Below are 18,706 nucleotides of genomic sequence, written 5' to 3' on the forward strand. Positions count from 1 at the left end.
AGGTCAGTGAATTCATCTTCAAATGTCAAATCGCACCAACTTCACCACCAGCCTCACACATAGCTCAATGCGCCATACTCCATCACTCGCCCGCCAATGATCGCTATCAACTACAACTCATACATAACTCATACCGTCACCCCACCCTTACACATTTAACACTGCTGCAAGCCTGAGACCCACATCTCACAGCTTGCAGACACTGCCAGCTATTCAACCATGACAGCCACATCACCCAACCACATTGCACCACACTTCCATCTCTCTTGCTGGACAAAGTGACGCATGCCCAGAGGCAGCAGCACCAACCTGGCAGAGGACAGGCATGGCTGCATGTCCTCAACCCGATGAAGGAGACGATGTTCGCCACCATTGCAGAGGCCATGAATAAGGCCGTGGCCAGCAGCAGGGCTAAAACCATTTTGAAAATAACTGTATGCTCAAGCATATTTTTCCTCCTGACATGCCACTTCCCCCTCATCTCACAGTCTCTTCTGATTTACAAGCTGCAGATGGTGTAAGCATGCACCTCTTCCTTTCCCCGCATCCCCTTACCATAACCCTACCTTTGTGCTTTTTTCCTTTCAGACACCCAAGAACTGCAACCTGGCCGGGCAGTGATGGAAGAGAAAGAGGTGGAGGAGCAGAAAGATAGTGATGAAGAAGAAGCACTGCCACTCACTCTCACACTTGCAGCCATCAGCTCAGATACTGACAATGCTTGCACTTTAGAGGATAGCTTAGAAGAGGGATCTGCACGTGGTGAGACACTGGGACAAGTGGGCTACAGCTAGGGCAGGGGACAAGGGTAACGCAGGTGCCGGCTTGCCAGAGGACGAGGTCGCACACGTGTTCTGCTGCAGAGGATTCAGATGAGAAGTTCGATGGGGCGGCCTACAGAAGGAGGCTGATTGGTATGCTAAAATGCTTGGTCCATGACCTTTGGATACAGTAGCATCGTAGTTATATTACTGAACTAGCAATCCAGAGGCCTGGACTAATATTCCAGAGATGTGAGATCAAATCCCACCATTGCAGTTAGAGAATTTAAATTCAATTAATTAAATAACCTTGAAATAAAAAAAATAGTATCGGTAATGGTGACTGCCAGATATCGTTTTAGAAACATAGGAACAGGAGCAGGCCATTTAGCCCTTCGAGAAATAGAATACATGGTGATCATGGCTGATCTATGACCTAACTCCACATCTCTTTGCCCATATCTCTGAATAACTTGGACTAACAAAAATCTATTCATCTCAGTTTTAAAATTAACAATTGATCCAGCATCAATTGCTGTTTGCAGAAGAGAGTTCCAAACTTCTACCATCCTTTGAGTGAAGAAGTGTTTCCGAATTTCACTCCTGAAAGATCCAGCTCTAATTCTTAGACTATGCCCCAGTCCTAGACTCCCCAACTAGCAGAAATAGTCACAGAATCACAGAATTGTTACAGCACAATTGGAGGCCATTCGGCCCATTGCATCTGTGCTGGCTCTCTGAAAGAGCAGTTTATCTAGCGCCACTCCCCCACCTTCTCCCCGTCGCCCTGCACATTCTTCCTTTTCAGATAACAATCCAATTCCCTCTTAAATGCCTCGATTGAACCTGCCTCCATCACATTCTCAGGCATTGCATTCCAGACCTTAACCACTCGCTACCTGAAAAAGATTTTCCTTATGTTGCCATTGCCTCTTTTGCTCTTGTTCTCGATCCCTCCACCAATGAGAACAGCTTTCCCTATCTACTTTGTTCAGACCCCTTGTGATTTTGAACACATCTTTCAAATTTCCTCTCAACCTTCTCTGCTCCAACAGTCCCAACTTCTCCAATCAATCCACATAACTGAAATTCCTCATCCCGGGAATCATTCTCGTGAACCTTTTCTGCACTCTCTCTAATGCCTTCACATCTTTCCTAAAGTGTGGTGCCCAGAACTGGACACAATACTCAAGTTGATGCCGAACTAGTGTTCTACGTAAGTTTAACATTACTTCCTCGTTTTTGCACGCTATATCCCTATTAATGACTAGTGCTGCAGAACTAGCCGCACCCCAGCCAAACTGTTCTAGTATAGTTACAACACTGGCATCTACCCTGCAATGTGGAAAATTGCCCAGGTATGTCTATCCACAAAAAAGCAGGACAAATCCAACCCGGCCAATTACTGCCCCATCAGTCTACTCTCGACTATCAGCAAAGTGATAGACAGTGCTATCAAGTGCCACTTAAACAGCAATTACTTGCTCACAGATGCTCAGTTTGGGTTCCGAAAGACCACTCAGCTCCTGAACTCAATACAGCCTTGGTTCAAACATGAGCAAAAGAACTGAACTCAAAAGGTGAGGTGAGAGTGATTGCCCTGGATATCAAGGCAGCACTTGACCGAGTATGACATCAAGGAGCCCTAGTTAAACTGAAGTCAATGGGAATCTAGGGGAAAACTCTCCGCTGGTTGGAGTCATACCTAGCACAAAGGAAGATGGTGTGGTTGTTGGAGCCCAATCACCTCAGCCCCAGGACATTGCTTCAGGATTTCCTCAGGGTAGTGTCCTAGGCCCAACCATCTTCAGCTGCTTCATCAATGACTTTCCCTCTATCATAAGGTCAGAAGTGGGGATGTTTGCTGATGATTGCACAATGTTCAGCACCATTCGTGACTCCTCAGATACTGAAGCAGTCTGTGTCCAGATGCAGCAAGACCTGGACAATATCCAGGCTTGGGCTGATATTTAGCAAGTAACATTCATGCCACACAAGTGCCAGGCAATGACCATCTCCAACAAGAGAGAATCTAACCATCTCCCCTTGACATTCAACGGCATTACCATCGCTGAATCCCCCACTATCAATATCCTGGGAGTTACCATTGACCAGAAACTGAACTGGAGCAGCCACATAAATGGTGGGGCTAAAAGAACAGGTCAGAGGCTGGGAATTCTGTGGCGAGTAACCCACCTCCTGACTCCCCAAAGCCTGTCCACCATCTACAAGGCACAAGTCAGGAGTGTGATGGAATACACTCCACTTGCCTGGATGAGTGTGGCGCAAACAACACTCAGGAAGCTCAACACCACCCAGGACAAAGCTGCCCACTTGATTGGCACCCTATCCACCACCTTAAATACTCACTCCCTCCACCGCCGATGCACAGTGGCAGCAATGTGTACCATCTACAGATGCACTGCAGCAACTCACTATGCCTCCTTCGAAAGCACCTTCCAAATCCTCTTCCAGCTAGAATGACAAGGGTAGCAGATGCATGGGAACACTACCACCTGCAAGTTTCCCTCCAAGTCACACACCATCCTGACTAGGAAATATATCGCCCTTCCTTCACTATCGCTCAATCAAAATCCTGGAACTCCCTCCACAACAGTACTGTGGCTGCACCTGCACCAGATGGATTGCAGCGGTTCAAGAAGGCAGCTCACCACCACCTTCTCAAGGGCAATCAGGGATGGGCAACGAATGCTGACCTTGCCAGCAACACCCACATCCCATGAAACAATAATAAAAAAACTTCTCTGCATTAAATTTCATCTGCCACTTTTCCACCCATTCCATCAACCTATGTCCTTTTGAAGTTCTACACTATTCTCCTCGCAGTTAACAATGTTTCCAAGTTTCATATCATCTGCAAATTTTGAAATTGTGCCCTGTGCACCAAGATCTAGGTCATTAATATATACCAGGGACAGCAAGGGTCCGAACACTAACCCTTGTGGAACTCCACTACAAACCTTCCTCCAGTCCGAAACACATCCATTAACCACTACTCTCTGCTTCCTATCACTCAGCCAATTTCATATCCATGTTACTACTATCCCTTTTATTCCATGAGCTATAATTTTGCTCACAGGTATGTTGTGCGGCACTTTATCAAATGCTTTTTGGAAATTCAAATAGACCACATCAACAGCATTACCCTCATCAACCTTCCTGTTACCTCATCAAAAAACTCCAGTAATTCAGTTAAACACGATTTTCCCTTCACAAATCTGTGCTGGCTTTTGCTAATTAACCCGCATTTGCTCAAATGACTATTAATTTTGTTCCGAATTATCATTTCTAGAAGTTTCCCCACCACCAAGGTTAAACTGACTGGCCTGGTAGTTGCTGGGCTTATCTTTACACCCTTTTTTGAACAAGGGTGTCACATTTGGGGCGGCACAGTGGCGCAGCCTCACAGCTCCAAGGACCCGGGTTCGATTCTGGGTACTGCCTGTGCGGAGTTTGGAAGTTCTCCCTGTGACGGTGTGGGTTTTCGTCGGGTGCTCTGGTTTCCTCCCACAGCCAAAGACTTGCAGGTGATAGGTAAATTGGCCGTTGTAAATTGCCCCTAGTGTAGGTAGGTGGTAGGGAATATGGGATTACTGAAGGGTTAGTATAAATGGGTGGCTGTTGGTCGGCACAGACTCGGTGGGCCGAAGGGCCTGTTACAGTGCTGTATCTCTAAATAAATAAATAAAATTTGCAATTCTCCAGTCCTCCAATACCACCCCTAAATCTAAGGAAGACTGGAAAATTATGGCCAGTGCTTCTGCAATTTCCACTCTCATTTCCATCAGTAAATTTGGATGCATCTCATCCAGTCCTAGTGTTTTATCAACTTTAAGTACAGAAAGCCTATCCAATACCTCATCCTTATCAATTTTAAATCCTTTAAGTGTTTGAATTACCTCCTCCTTCACCTTGACCTGTGCAGTATCTTCTTCCTTGGTAAAGACAGATGCAAAGTATTAATTTAATAGCTCAGCCATGCCCCCTGCCTCCATGCATAAATTCCCTTTTTGGTCCCTAATTGGCCTCAATCCTCCTTTTACCACCCTTTTACTATTAATATGCCCATAAAGGATTTTGGATTCCCTTTTATATTAGCTGCCAGTCTCTTTTCATACTCTCTCTTTCCTTCTTCTATTTGCTTTTACTCTTCCCCTCTGAACCTTCTATATTTAGCCTGGTTTTTGGTTGTATCATACCATAGGAGGTATGATCTGTAAGTTCGCAGATGACACGAAAATTCGTGTTGTCGTAAATAGTGAGGAGGAAAACCTTAGATTTATTTTCCCATTCACTTAATCTATCAATGTATCTTTATAATTTTAAGCTTCCATCTACACTGCTTACAAATACAAATGTGTCATCAGCAAATTTGGATATGTGGCTTTCTATCCCATTATTTGATAAGCAAGGGAATGAAAGGTTATCGGGGATAGGCGGGAATGTGGAGTTGAGGTTACAATCAGATCAGCCATGATCATGTTGAATGGTGGAGCAGGCTCAATGGGCCAAGTGGCCAACTCCTGCTCCTAATTCGTATGTTCGCATGTATGTTCGTATCATCTAAGTCATTAATGAATACAGTGAATCGTTGAAACCCAATACAGATGCTTGTGGGACACCACTAGTCACAACCTGCCATCCATTAAAACACAACTGGCTCATAATGTCCTTTAGGGAAGGATACCTGTCATCCTTACTGAGTCTATATTCGACTTCAGACCAACAGGAATGTGGTTGACTCGTAACTGTCCTCAGTTGCCATCATTATCTTCTCAACAGCAATTAGGGATGGGCAATAAATGTTTGCCTTAGTAGCAATGCACACATCTAGTGAATGAATACATTTAATTTAAATAAAATTGCTGGAAAGCCTAGGGCAAACGTCAAGGAGCATGGAGGAGTCCAGCACCAACTTGGCACAAGAGCTCGGAGCCCTGACTCTCCAGCATGGAAGAGGTGGCCAGCTCCATGAGAACACTTGCAGCCCCATCCATGATGCAGCATCTGATGGCTGATATCTCAGCTTCCATTGCAGCAAAAGCAGAAGCCATCCAACGTCTGTGTGCTGCAGTGAGCTTGTTGACACGCAAGCTCAGACTGTTTTCATGCAAGCTCAGCTTGCTGCCATGCTGCCATCACAACTGCAGATACCAGCATTCAGAGGAGCTTGAAGGGTGTCACAGCAGTCCAGTATTGTGCCCTCCAACACAATTGCTAGGATTGCTGAGGCACCCCAGTGTCTCCGCCCATTCCCACCCTCCTGCCACCACTGGGGGAGTGGCAGTGGCTCCATGGAGTACAAACCTACACTGGATGGTACCTTGATCTTTCAAGATCTTGCTGAAAATAAAGACAAAAAACAAATATCAGCAAAATAGCTGGTTCAACTACAGGAGCTAATGCGTGGAATATTGTTCCCTGGTGTCAATCAGTTCTTCTCAGCTGAATAGACCATGCATATAATGAGTATTATAAGGCCAACCAACCAACCTAGCTGGTGCTGTCCAACATTATTCCTTTTGTCATTAGGTAGCAGGTTGTCTTGCAGAATCGGTTCCTCAAGGTGCAGGACATGCCACATCTCCCATTGCTTAAAGATGTGTTTAACTCACAGAGCCACTGCCTTAGCTCATGGCATCCCTTTGAACAATTCCTCTAAGGAACCTAGAGGTCATCTCTAGGTGGTGTACTAGATGGTAAGTACAAGCTTCAAACATAGCTAATGCGGAATATTATTTAAATAGAGAGACACTGCAGAATGCTGCGGTACCTGGGTGTCCTTATACATGAATTGCAAAAAGTCAGCATGCAAGTACACAAGTAATTAGGAAGGCAAATGGAATGTAGGCCTTTATTGCAAAGCAGATGAAGTATAAAACTAGGGAAGTCTTGCTACAACTGTACAGGGGATTAGTGCAACCGCACCTAGAGTACTGTGTACAGTTTTGGGCTCCTTATTAAAGGAGGGACATACTTGCGTTGGAATCAGTTCAGAGAAGGTTCACTAGGCTGATTCTTGGAATGAGGGGTTTGTCTTATGAGGAAAGGTTGAGCAGGTTGGAGCTATACTCATTGGAGTTTAGAAGATTGAGAGGTGATCTTATTGAAACATACAGGATTCTGAGGGGGCTTAACAGAGTAGATGCTGAGAGGATGTTTTCCCTCGTGGGGGAATCTAGAACTAGGAGGCACAGTTTCAAATTAAGCAGTCTCCCATTTAAGACAGAGATGAAGAGGAATTTCTTCTCTCAGAGGGTCGTTAGTGTTTGGAAATCTCTTCCCCAGCGAGCAGTGGAAGTTGGGTCACTGAATATATTCAAGGCTGAGTTACAGATTTTTGATTCACAAGGGAGTCAAGGGTTATGGGAGGCAGGCAGGAAAATGGAGTTCAGGCCACAATCAGATCAGTCATGATCTTATTGAATGGCAGAGCAGGCTCGAGGGGCCAAATGGCCTACTCCTGCTCCTATTTCTTATGTTCTTATTCAGTAACAAATCCAATAGTTCAGATGCCTTCAATGCATTCTGTGGGTAAAGCTTAACTACTTCAGATAGATATGGAATGATCAGGGATGCTGCAGGTGGCTGTAAGTGGGGCTTTTGTGACTCCCCCTTTATTGCTGTGGCCAGTTAGAAGATGTAGGCCACAGATGCAGGAGTTGCCCAGTTCCCTAATGGACTTGCTCAATGTTCTTCACTCATCTATTGTATGGTTAGCACACCGAGACTAACATGGACTAATCCAGTCTGATGAATGGTCACAGACCTGAAACGTTAACTCGGTTTCTCTCTACAAAGATGTTGCCAGACCCCTGCTGAGTATTTCTGGCACTTTCTGTTCTCATTTATGACAGTCTATGTAAATGCAATTGCAATAAATAAATAAATCCTATATACGTCATAAAGAAGGAGACAACATTATGTTCACCTAGTTCATTCTTTTAAAATCCAGACCAATGAAGTTATCATAATTTTTGATTTGTATCATCTTATCCTCTAATTCTACATTACTGTTCCACGCCTGGACTTCAATCAGTGCGATAACAATTAAGTCATATTGTGAAGTTAGCCAATCATGAACTGCATTAATTGTTATGGATAACAGTTTATTTCTTTGCTCTTTAACGCTTTTCATGAATCTATCCATGATGTGTTCGACTTGCTACATATGCTACACATTCATTATTTGGGCACCATAATTCTGTGGCACAGTCACACCTACAGTTATACAATTCATGCCACACAAGTGCCAGACAATGACAATCTCCAACAAAAGAGAATCTAACTACCTCCCCTTGACATTCCATGGTATTACCATCTCTGAATCCCCCACCATCAACATACTTGGTGTTACCACCAACCAGAAACTTTACTGGGCCAGCCACAAAAATACTGTGGCTACATGAGCAGGTCAGAGCCTGGAATTCTGTGGCAAATAACCCACCTCCTGACTCCCCAAAGCCTGTCCATCATCTACAAGGCACAAGTCAGGATTGTGATGGAATACTCCCTAGTTGCCTGGATCCGTGCAATTTCAAAAACACCCAAGAAACTCGACACCATCCAGAACAAAGCGCCCGCTTGATCGGCACCCCATCCACCACCTTGAACATTCACTCCCTGTACACAGTGGCAGCAGTGTGTACCATCCACAAAATGCACTGCAGCAACTTGCCAAGGCTCCTTTGACAGCATCTTCCAAATCCGTGATCTCTACACCTAGAAGGACAAGGGCAGCAGATGAATGGGAACATCACCACCAGTAAGTTACCCCCAAGCCACACATCATCCTGAGTTAGAAATATATCACCATTTCTTCACTGTTGCTGGGTCAAAATCCTGGAACTCCCTCTCTAACAACATGGTGGTACCTACACCACATGGGCTGCAGCAGTTCAAGAAGGCAGCTCACCACCACCACCTCAAGGGCAATTAAGGATGGACAATAAATGCTGGTCTTGCCAGTGATGCCCACATTCTATGAACGAATAAAAAAAAATTACTACATGGAGTTTCCGAAGCTGGAGATTCCCATGCCTGTACCCACTCTGAGGGAAATGTATTTTTTCCTGACTTTCCATAGGTAAAGTAACAGGAGATCCTTGAGCATAATTAGAAGTTTTAGACCTGTCATGTCACACCTTTTTAGGTGTCAATATTCAAAACATCACTAGTCCAGAAGGAAAAATTAATTAGCTGAAATGAGGCCTTATTTGTTGAATAATCAAACATTTAATTAAGTAAACATTAAAAGCAGTTTCATTCAGCTGGTATGTAATAGCGAGGAACGAATAAGTAGCAGAAAACTAAGTAAGCAGATTGTTGCTGACGGATGAGAATTTAGTAGTAGTAGTAAGCGTTAAGACCAGAACTGCCTCATAAGTGTGATCTAACTAGTGAATCCATCCTGCACTGAATTACAGTCTACTCTTCCTTAGATTGACAAGGACTGAGTGTTCATAACATCAGGGAAGACTGAAAAAGGTGAGGCTCTTTTCTGCAGAAAAGAGAAGGCTGAAGGGTGATCTGATAGAAGTTTTTTAAATTATGAAAGGGTTTGATAGTGCAGACATAGAGATGTTTCCAATTGTGGGTGAGGCTAAACTAGGGGCTATGTCAGCTTCACAGTCGCCATCAACACAATAGGTTTTGAGGATAAGAACATAAGAAAATAAGAAATAGGAGCAGAAGTTGACCATTCTGCCCCTCGAGCAACTTCCGCCAATCAATAAAATCATGGCTGTTCTTCTACCTCAGCTAAATCTTCCCACATAATCTCCATATCCCTTGATTCCCTTCGTATCCAAAAATCTGTTGATCTCTGACTTGAATATTCTCAACTACTGAGCATCAACAGATCTCTGTGGTAAAGAATTCCAAAGGTTAGCAACCCTTTGAAGGAAATAATTTCTCCTCATCTCAGTCCTAAATGGTCGACGCCTTATTCTGAAACTGGAACCCCTAGTTCTAGACTCCCCAGCTAGGGAAAACATCCTCCCGACATCTACCCTTAAGAATTTTATATGTTTCAATGAGATGACCTCTCATTCTTCTAAACTCCAGAGAATATAAACCTAATCTACACAATCTTGCCTCATAGGACAATCCCCTCATCCCAGTAATCAAGTCTAGTGAACCTTCATTGCACTCCCTCTAAGGCAAGTATAGCCATCCTTGGGTACGGAGACCAAAACTGTACACTGTACCTCAGGTGTGGTCTCATAAAGGCCCTATACAATTGCAGTAAGACTTTTTTTAGATTAGAGATACAGCACTGAAACAGGCCCTTCGGCCCACCGAGTCTGTGCCGAACATCAACCACCCATTTATACTAATCCTACACTAATCCCATATTCCTACCAAACATCCTCACCTGTCCCTATATTTCCCTACCACCTACCCTATACTAGTGACAATTTATAGTGGCCAATTTACCTATCAACCTGCAAGTCTTTTTGGCTTGTGGGAGGAAACCGGAGCACCCGGAGAAAACCCACGCAGACACAGGGAGAACTTGCAAACTCCACACAGGCAGTACCCGGAATCGAACCCGGGTCCCTGGAGCTGTGAGGCTGCGGTGCTAACCACTGCGCCACTGTGCTCTTATACTGCAACTCCTTTGTAATAAAGATTAACATACAATTTGCTTTCCTAATTGCTTGCTGTACCTGCATGTTAACTTTCTGCGATTCATGTACAAGGATGGCTGGCATGAGAAATAAAGGAGCCACTATGTTAGGGCAGATTACGTAAAGCTATACATTGCATCTAACCTATGCTTTGCCTTATCTGGAAGTGATTGATAAAGACATAAGCTGCAAAAAAACAGAGAGTGAAGGCATCACTCTGATGAGCACACAATTCTCAGAAGTTGTACATTTTTTAAAAATCCAAATAGTAGTCATAAGGAGAAAGGCCACCTATTTAGAAATGATTGTACACCACATGTCACCACAACTCCAATTAACTAGCTAATGTTTTATTGCCAGGCAGAGTACTTAACTCCAGAAGAGTTTTTAATTTTAAATAAAAAGTTGTCCATTGTATCATTTGTTGCTATGAGGATAATTAAGTTTGCAAAGTTAAAAATAATTCAGGGAAGTTGGTGCACCCCAGGTTGCTGAACACTCTTCTTTGCTCATAGTTTCCTGCCAATCACAAACACAGAATTCAGTGATGTAAAACAATGATTAACTGTGTGAACGCACGAACCAGAAACTCTTGGAATGCACTTTTCTAGTGAAAATCTGGGTCCCTTCTAATAGCTGCAGCTAGAAACAACATTTCATTATATTATTTAAATTTTTGGATTGTTTTGTGATCAAGGTCATGGAACATTTTGCTTTTTATTGAGAGCATCAGCAATAAACACACCCAGGTCTGGTACAGTATCGTTAGATGTAGTGTAAAGCTTTCTGTACTCGAAAGGGCAAAAGTACCACACCAGTGTAATATTTTTCATTCCTCACACCTGCCATTCATGTAGCATTTTTGACTGATTGTCTGGTTAATGTCAAATTGGGGCCTGTTTACCATTGTGGATCCACATATACCACTCAGAACTGGGTTTGGACTGATCAAACTCATTTCATTTAGAACACTTATAGTCAACAAAAAGCAACTTTCATTTCAGTAATCAATGCTGGATTCAAACTCCGAGCCTAGAATGAAAGGACAATTTGGTAACTATCAACTGGTCCCATAAATAACTTTCTATTCAACAGATAGTTTAACTTGTTTCTCTATATGCTTAAAAGCTATTTAAAACAAAATCAAACTTTAAATTTGAAACACATGGCGATTTTTTTTAAAGGCTTTTTCAAATTGTTCTGGTCAGCGCGGCAAAAAAAAACTATGACCTTAGGACTAATAGTTTGTAACATATTTTAGGCATTTTAACTGACTTACTCCTAGTAACTAGGAGTACTATGCTGTGCAGGAATGCAAGAGCTTTGAAAATTTACTTAAAACGGCCAACCTGTAGTTGGGACAGGTCAAGTTCAACTAAACTACATAGACATGCCAACCTCGAGCTTTGTTACTCAGCATGATGTTTCAACTGCACATGATTTGCATTTAATTCTCCCCTACAGACCTTTACATGATCTGAAATCTGCAGTAAAAGCCCATATAAATCAGATGCAAGAAAACTCCCCACGTGGTGGAAGGAAATTTTCAAACAAGACCCAGTTTTGTCACTGTAGTCAGTAGTAATGAGCGCACTGGATTGATATACACACTTAATTTGGAGCAGCATTTCAGCTTCAGGCTTTCAATTTCGATGGGACTGACTTGAATAATTACCGAACGATCAGAAATCTCAAAGAATAAGATTTTTTTTATTAAAGGTTACTTATAGGATCTAAAAATGCAAGAAACACAAATTAATTCCTTGGTAGCAGAATATGTTTCGTTCTAACTGTACCGTATTCGGTGCTACATTTTACTTTCATTGCATATCATTATTCGCATTAATACTCTGCCACGAAGGAGTTAGAATTCAATGATCCGGCCACTGGCAGATCCCTTTCTCGCCGTTTTACCTCGTGTAGTTTATCTGCCTTCTGTGTCTGTTTCTTCCGACTTCTTTGCGCAGCAATTCTGTTCTTTTCTCTTCTTCGAAGTTTCTTGTTATCGCCTCCAAAGTCCTAAAGTTCAAGCACGAGATTTGATTTGAAAACTTGCTTTACAACACGCAGGCGGAGTGCAGAATAAGCATTACATACAGATTGAATTAGATTTTCTACTGACCTGCGATTCTCGGTCTGTACAGCTGTCGTCTGTTGGACTATATACGTATAACTCTGCAGAATTTAACTCAGACATGACATACAAATAATCACATATATGCTTAAAACACACAGACACACACACAACAGTAACCGACTGCAAAGGAAAACTCGAGAGTTCAGAGTAGCTTGCTGTCAAAAGCCCGGATTTCCCATTGAACTGGTGTTTAGGTCTGGATGCAAGTATTGAGGCAGAAGTTTAGCATGCTGATCGCTGTCGATCATTGATCTCGGGAAATCTTTTTGTTGTGATGCAACTGTAAAACTAAAAGCAGTTTTGAGAGTTTCACTTTGTCAAAAAGTATTTTCTTCTTGGAATGCGCTTGCCAAATTTCAGTAAGTCACGTGTCGTGGCTTATAACTTCGGTAAGAAGTATTCTCAAAAATTCTATTCTGCCACATAGAATCTCCACTGGGTAGCCTGTCACCAATTAAAGGACCCATGGCCAGGCCCGGTCTTGACCATTTTAAACTTACTGTCCTTAAAATTAACAAGAGACAGCTACTCGAGTTATTGCTCTGACTCGCGACCCTCCCAAATATTCAGTCTGGCTAACTAGAAACTGATTTTTGATCAAAAATATTATTGCTCTATTTCCGATTAAAATTCCAACTAACCACGGCGCCTGGGTCAATTGCAAACAATTGACAGTGACCGGCTATTGTTTCAGACTCTCAAAGAAAAAAAACTACTCCCTCGGAAACAGTAAAAGGTCAACATGCTTACAACATATACTGCCAGTAATGTGGAGTAAACTCGGGCATAACAGCTTCTGTAGGAGTATATAACCTGTGCCCCATTCAACATGACATTCGTCACTTTCATGGTAGCTAACTCCAACTCAAACAAGTCAGAAACGCCACTGGTAGGTTCATTTACATTGTGTGAATCGCCCTTGCACGATTTTTAAATTTTTCAATTTTTTCTGCACATATGAAAATACAGTCTAACTGTATTCAAATAATGCCATTTATATTAAAAAAAGTCAACTTAACATATATATTCTCATTCACTTTCTGACATATCGCACACAATGCTATACAACTTTACTGTATAACTGTAAATTATTTATCAAGTCATGGGCGTGTCCAGAGCTACAAGCCTATCCGACTGAACTGGCAGGAAATCCTGAAATGAGGCAAGTCATTTGGAACTTCATTTGAAAAATGACACAGCATTAACGGTAATCTTAATGTTTAACAGTAGAGACCTTACTGGACCAATTGTGAACTTGAGCAGACCAATAAGTTCTTGCACCTATCCTAATTGTATAGAATTAATTAGAATATACAGTATATAAACAGGCCATTTGCTCCAACTAGGCTGTGTTGGTGTTTATTCTCCACACAAGTCTCCTCCTGTTCCATCTACCTCATCACAGCCATACAGCATATCTTTCTATCCCCTTTTCTCTCATGTACTCATCTAGTTTACTTTGGATAACATCTTAAGTTATTTGCCTGAACCACTTCCTGTGGTAGCAAGTTCCACATTCTAACCAGACTCCAAGTAGAAGAATTTCCTCTTATTTCACTACAGAATTTATTCGTAACTATCTTGCACATATGGCACCTAGTTTTCGATTCTCCCACATGTGTAAACATTCTCTCCATATCTACCCTGTCCAACCTATTCATAATTTTAGATACCTCTATCAAGTTATCTCTATGTCTTCTCTTTTCTAAAAAAAACCTGTTCAAACTTTCCATATCGGTGTAATCTCTCAGTTCTGGTGCCCTCCTTTGTACATAATTTTTTTGCACTTTTTCCAGTGTGTTTATGTCCTTTGTACAGCATGGAGAGCAGAACTGTGCACAATACTCTAACTGCAGCCTGACTAGGGTCTTGTACAAGTTTAACAAAACTCTTTGTATATAGAAACATTAGTTGCCTGCCAGTTCTCTGGCACTTTCTCCTCTTCTATGAATTGATATATGCATTATATATATATATATGTATACACGCATATATCTCCTCCTTCACCCTTAGAGTGTCTAGCTCAGACTGCAGCTCAATGTCTCTGAGCTAGAGTGCCTCAAGGCAGAAACATTTCTTGTACACGTGGCAGTCTGACAGTCTCATTGTCTGCAAATTCCCAAATGCTACAATCCTGCATGAACTGCCGTGTCCTTATTAATCAATTAATGCTTTTATTTATTTATTAGTTATCTGTAGTTTATTTCTTGAACTAACTGGTCATTTGAGGTCCAGATTTATTAAATAGGTAGATTTAGCTTAATTACTTACTTATTTATCAGTTATTAGCATCTTTTTATGCAGTTAGAATTTAATCACTTCCACAAGGGCCACTCAACTCCAGACCTCATTACAGCCTTGATACAAACAGATAAAAGAACTGAATTCCAGAGGTGAGAGTGACTGCCCTCGACATCAAGGCAACATTTGACCGAGTGTGACATCAAGGAGCAAAATTGAAGTCAATGCGAATCAGAGGGGAAAACTTTCCACTGGTTGGAGTCATACCTAGTGCAAAGGAAGATGGTGTGGTTGTTGGAGGTCGACCATCTCAAGCCCAGGACATCACTGCAGGAGTTCCTCAGGGTAGCGTCCTAGGCACAACCATCTTCAGCTGCTTCATCAATGACCTTCTCTCCATCCTAAGGTCAGAGTGGGGATGCTCACTGCTGATTGTACAGTGTTCAGTACCATTCACTAGTCCTCAGATACTGAAGCCGTCCGATCCCACAGGCAGCAAACCAGGACAACATATAGGCTTGGGCCGACAAGTGGCAGGTAACATTTGTACCACACAAGTGCCAGGCAATGATCATCTCCAACAAGACAGAATCTAACTACCTTCCATTGGCATTCCCCATTACCCTTACAATTCCAGCATTACCATTCCTGAATCTCCCACTATCAACATCTTGGAGGTTACCATTGACCAGAAACTTAACTGGATCGGCCAATAAAATACTGTGGCTAAAAGAGCTGGTCAGAGGCTGGGAATTCTGCAGTGAGTAACTCATCTCCTGACTCCAGAAAGCCTGTCCGCCATCTACAAGGCACAAGTCAGGAGTATGATGGAATACTCTCCACTTGCCTGGATAGGTGCAGTTCCAAGAACACTCAAGAAGCTCGAAACCATCTAGGACAAAGCAACCGCTTGATTGGCATCTCAGCCACCACCTTCAACATTTACTCCCCTCACCAACAAGGCAAAGTAGTAGCTGTGTGTATCATATACAAGAAGCACTGCAGCAACTCATCAAGCCTCATTTGACAGCACCTTCCAAACCCACGACCTCTACCACCTAGAAGAACAAGGGCAGCAGACACCTGTGAGCACCACCACCTGCAAGTTCCCCTCCAAGTCACATACCATCCTGACTTGGAACTATATTGCCGTTCCTTCACTTTCATAGGGTCAAAAACCTGGAACTCCCTTCCTAACAGCATTGTGGGTGTACTTACCCAACATGGGCTGTAGTGGTTCAAGAAGGCAGCTCACCACCACCTTCTCAAGGGCAATTAGGGATGGGAAACAAATGTTGGCTTTGCCAGCGATGTTCACATCCCATGAAGGAATAAAAAAAACTTTGCTCTTTTTCCTTTGACTTACATTTACCTGCACTAATAAACTCTGTCTTGGGTTCTGCTGCTCCTCTGTGTTATGATGACTTTTTCTAATTCCTCATGTGTGGCTGTTCACTTATTAAATGTTATGCCTTGGTTTAAATTACTTGGTACCTGTTTCTCTCTCTGCAACTCCTGCTGTCATCCAATTCCCATTGTCACTCTGTTCAGTAAGTCACTTCCTTTATCAGATTCTCCCAAATCTGTACACAGCTCACTCCTTACAGCTGATTTACTGTTAATTGTTAACTGCCACTGACCTGCAGTTTAAAAGTAAGAAAATTATGTTAAATTTCAGGTTAATACTAACACCTCATCTGTACTATTTACCCATTACTCCACCAGTAAATTGGTACTCTCACCAAATTCCTTTTGCCACTCTGTTTTGGAAACCAATCTGTTTAGTGTTTTCTCTCAGCTTGGTGCACACAGCTTTCTGAATTTAACTGTGTTGAATATGATACTAGTGGGTTCAACTATATGGCTGTTTACAAAGTCTGTATTGGCATCAATATTGACATCAATATTGGCGACCACGCTCTGAAAGTGGTTCAAGAGTTCACCTACCTAGCCTCAACTATCACCAGTAACCTGTCTCTAGATGCAGAAATCAACAAGCGCATGGGAAAGGCTTCCACTGCTATGTCCAGACTGGCCAAGAGAGTGTGGGAAAATGGTGCACTGACACGGAACACAAAAGTCCGAGTGTATCAAGCCTGTGTCCTCAGTACCTTGCTCTATGGCAGCGAGGCCTGGACAACGTATGTCAGCCAAGAGCGATGTCTCAATTCATTCCATCTTCGCTGCCTCTGGAGAATACTTGGCATCAGGTGGCAGGACCGTATCTCCAACACAGAAGTCCTCGAGGCGGCCAACATCCTCAGCTTATACACACTACTGAGTCAGCGGCGCTTGAGATGGCTTGGCCATGTGAGCTGCATGGAAGATGGCAGGATCCCCAAAGACACATTGTACAGCGAGCTTGCCACTGGTATCAGACCCACCGGCCGTCCATGTCTCCGCTTTAAAGACGTCTGCAAACGCGACATGAAATCCTGTGACATTGATCACAAGTCGTGGGAGTCAGTTGCCAGCGTTCGCCAGAGCTGGCGGGCAGCCATAAAGGCGGGGCTAAAGTGTGGCGAGTCGAAGAGACTTAGCAGTTGGCAGGAAAAAAGACAGAGGCGCAAGGGGAGAGCCAACTGTGTAACAGCCCCGAAAAACAAATTTTTCTGCAGCACCTGTGGAAGAGCCTGTCACTCTAGAATTGGCCTTTATAGCCACTCCAGGCGCTGCTCCACACACCACTGACCACCTCCAGGTGCTTACCCATTGTCTCTCGAGATAAGGAGGCCAAAGATTAGTTGGGAATGGTTATCTGACAGTAAACATTCTTATAGGATTATTATCTTACTGGCTTCAGCAGGTTCAAACTGGTTCTGTCTTGGCAATGACAGAAAATGTGTAGTCAAACTAAAGCAAAACCCAGATGGCAATTTTACAGTGCTTAGCCCTCATGTTTGCTGCAGTGAAGGATATACCCCAAAACTTTTGCTTGCCTTTTCACTTTCAGGCACTGTGCTTTCCTGCATTTTCTGGTTTTATTGCAGTACAATTGGTACAAAGCAAGATTTTATTTTAAAAAAACGTTTTGACAACCTGTCTTTATCTTTCTAATGTTAAAGAAGTCATGTTGGCTCTTCATCCATGTTTTGTTAACATTTGAATATCAAATGTGGGTATTCCATATTTCTGTAAGCAGAATAATCGTGTGCAGCTTGTGTACACAACTCTAAAGCAGGTACTGCTGCTAAAGGAGTTTGTCTAATAAAATGATGACACTAAAGGCATACCATGAAATGGTTGTGAGAAAGGTCCCAGTGCCTTCCTATTTTCTGTTATGTTTGGCATAAAATATGGATCAAGAAAACATTAAAGTAATAAAATAAAAAAGGGATTTTTTTCCAAACAAAAAAACTACAAATGTTGGAAATCTGTAACAAAAACAGAATCTGCTGGAAACATACAGGAAAAAGCAGATGTTGATATTTAGGGTTTAGTTTCATCAGAACTTAAATATAGAAATTAACAAGCATTTAAACAGAAACAGAACAAGGCGGGAGGTGGGGGGTGGGGGGGGGGGATGGTGGGGAGAGAGGGTGGTAAGGGGGTAAGGGGACAGGAAAAATAAAAACACAAGAGGAATTATTGATGGAATGGCCTGTAGTCTGCTTTAACATTAGCTTGATGTCACTAATAAGGATGCTTGGAGGAACCATTAGAGATACACAATGTTACAACTTTGGAGAGAGAAGGGCATAGCAGGGAAACACAACATGGCTTCCAAAATAGGAGGTCTGTCTTACTAATTTAATTGTATTTTTTGAGTTCTATTGACATACTTCATTTACTATGAGGATAAAGGAAACCTGGTAGATATTGTCTACCCAGACTTTCAAAAAGCTTTGGAGAAGCTTTGCGGCGGCACAGTGGCGCAGTGGTTAGCACCGCAGCCTCACAGCTCCAGGGACCCG

At 42.7% G+C, this 18,706-nt stretch overlaps 1 protein-coding gene across 3 annotated transcripts in view; it reads right to left on the reverse strand.

The window, feature by feature from the left end:
* The window catches only part of batf3 (basic leucine zipper transcription factor, ATF-like 3), a 28,515-nt gene extending 15,094 nt beyond the window's left edge, over positions 1-13,421 (reverse strand). Inside the window, exons 1-3 of one of the 3 annotated variants that reach the window (XM_068044990.1) lie at positions 12,537-13,044; positions 12,329-12,433; positions 4,682-4,717 (exon numbers count right to left, since the gene is read on the reverse strand). In XM_068044990.1, the coding sequence (XP_067901091.1) occupies positions 4,682-4,717; positions 12,329-12,433; positions 12,537-12,611 (216 nt within the window). In that variant the 5' untranslated portion in view covers positions 12,612-13,044. Of the gene's footprint in view, positions 1-4,681; positions 4,718-12,328; positions 12,434-12,536; positions 13,045-13,301 lie in introns of those variants that run through there. The other 2 variants (XM_068044993.1, XM_068044991.1) reach the window with 2 other exon arrangements.
* Positions 13,422-18,706: the final 5,285 nt, after the last annotated feature.

The sequence above is a fragment of the Heterodontus francisci genome, chromosome 13, assembly GCF_036365525.1.
Source record: "Heterodontus francisci isolate sHetFra1 chromosome 13, sHetFra1.hap1, whole genome shotgun sequence".
Taxonomy (NCBI): domain Eukaryota; kingdom Metazoa; phylum Chordata; class Chondrichthyes; order Heterodontiformes; family Heterodontidae; genus Heterodontus; species Heterodontus francisci.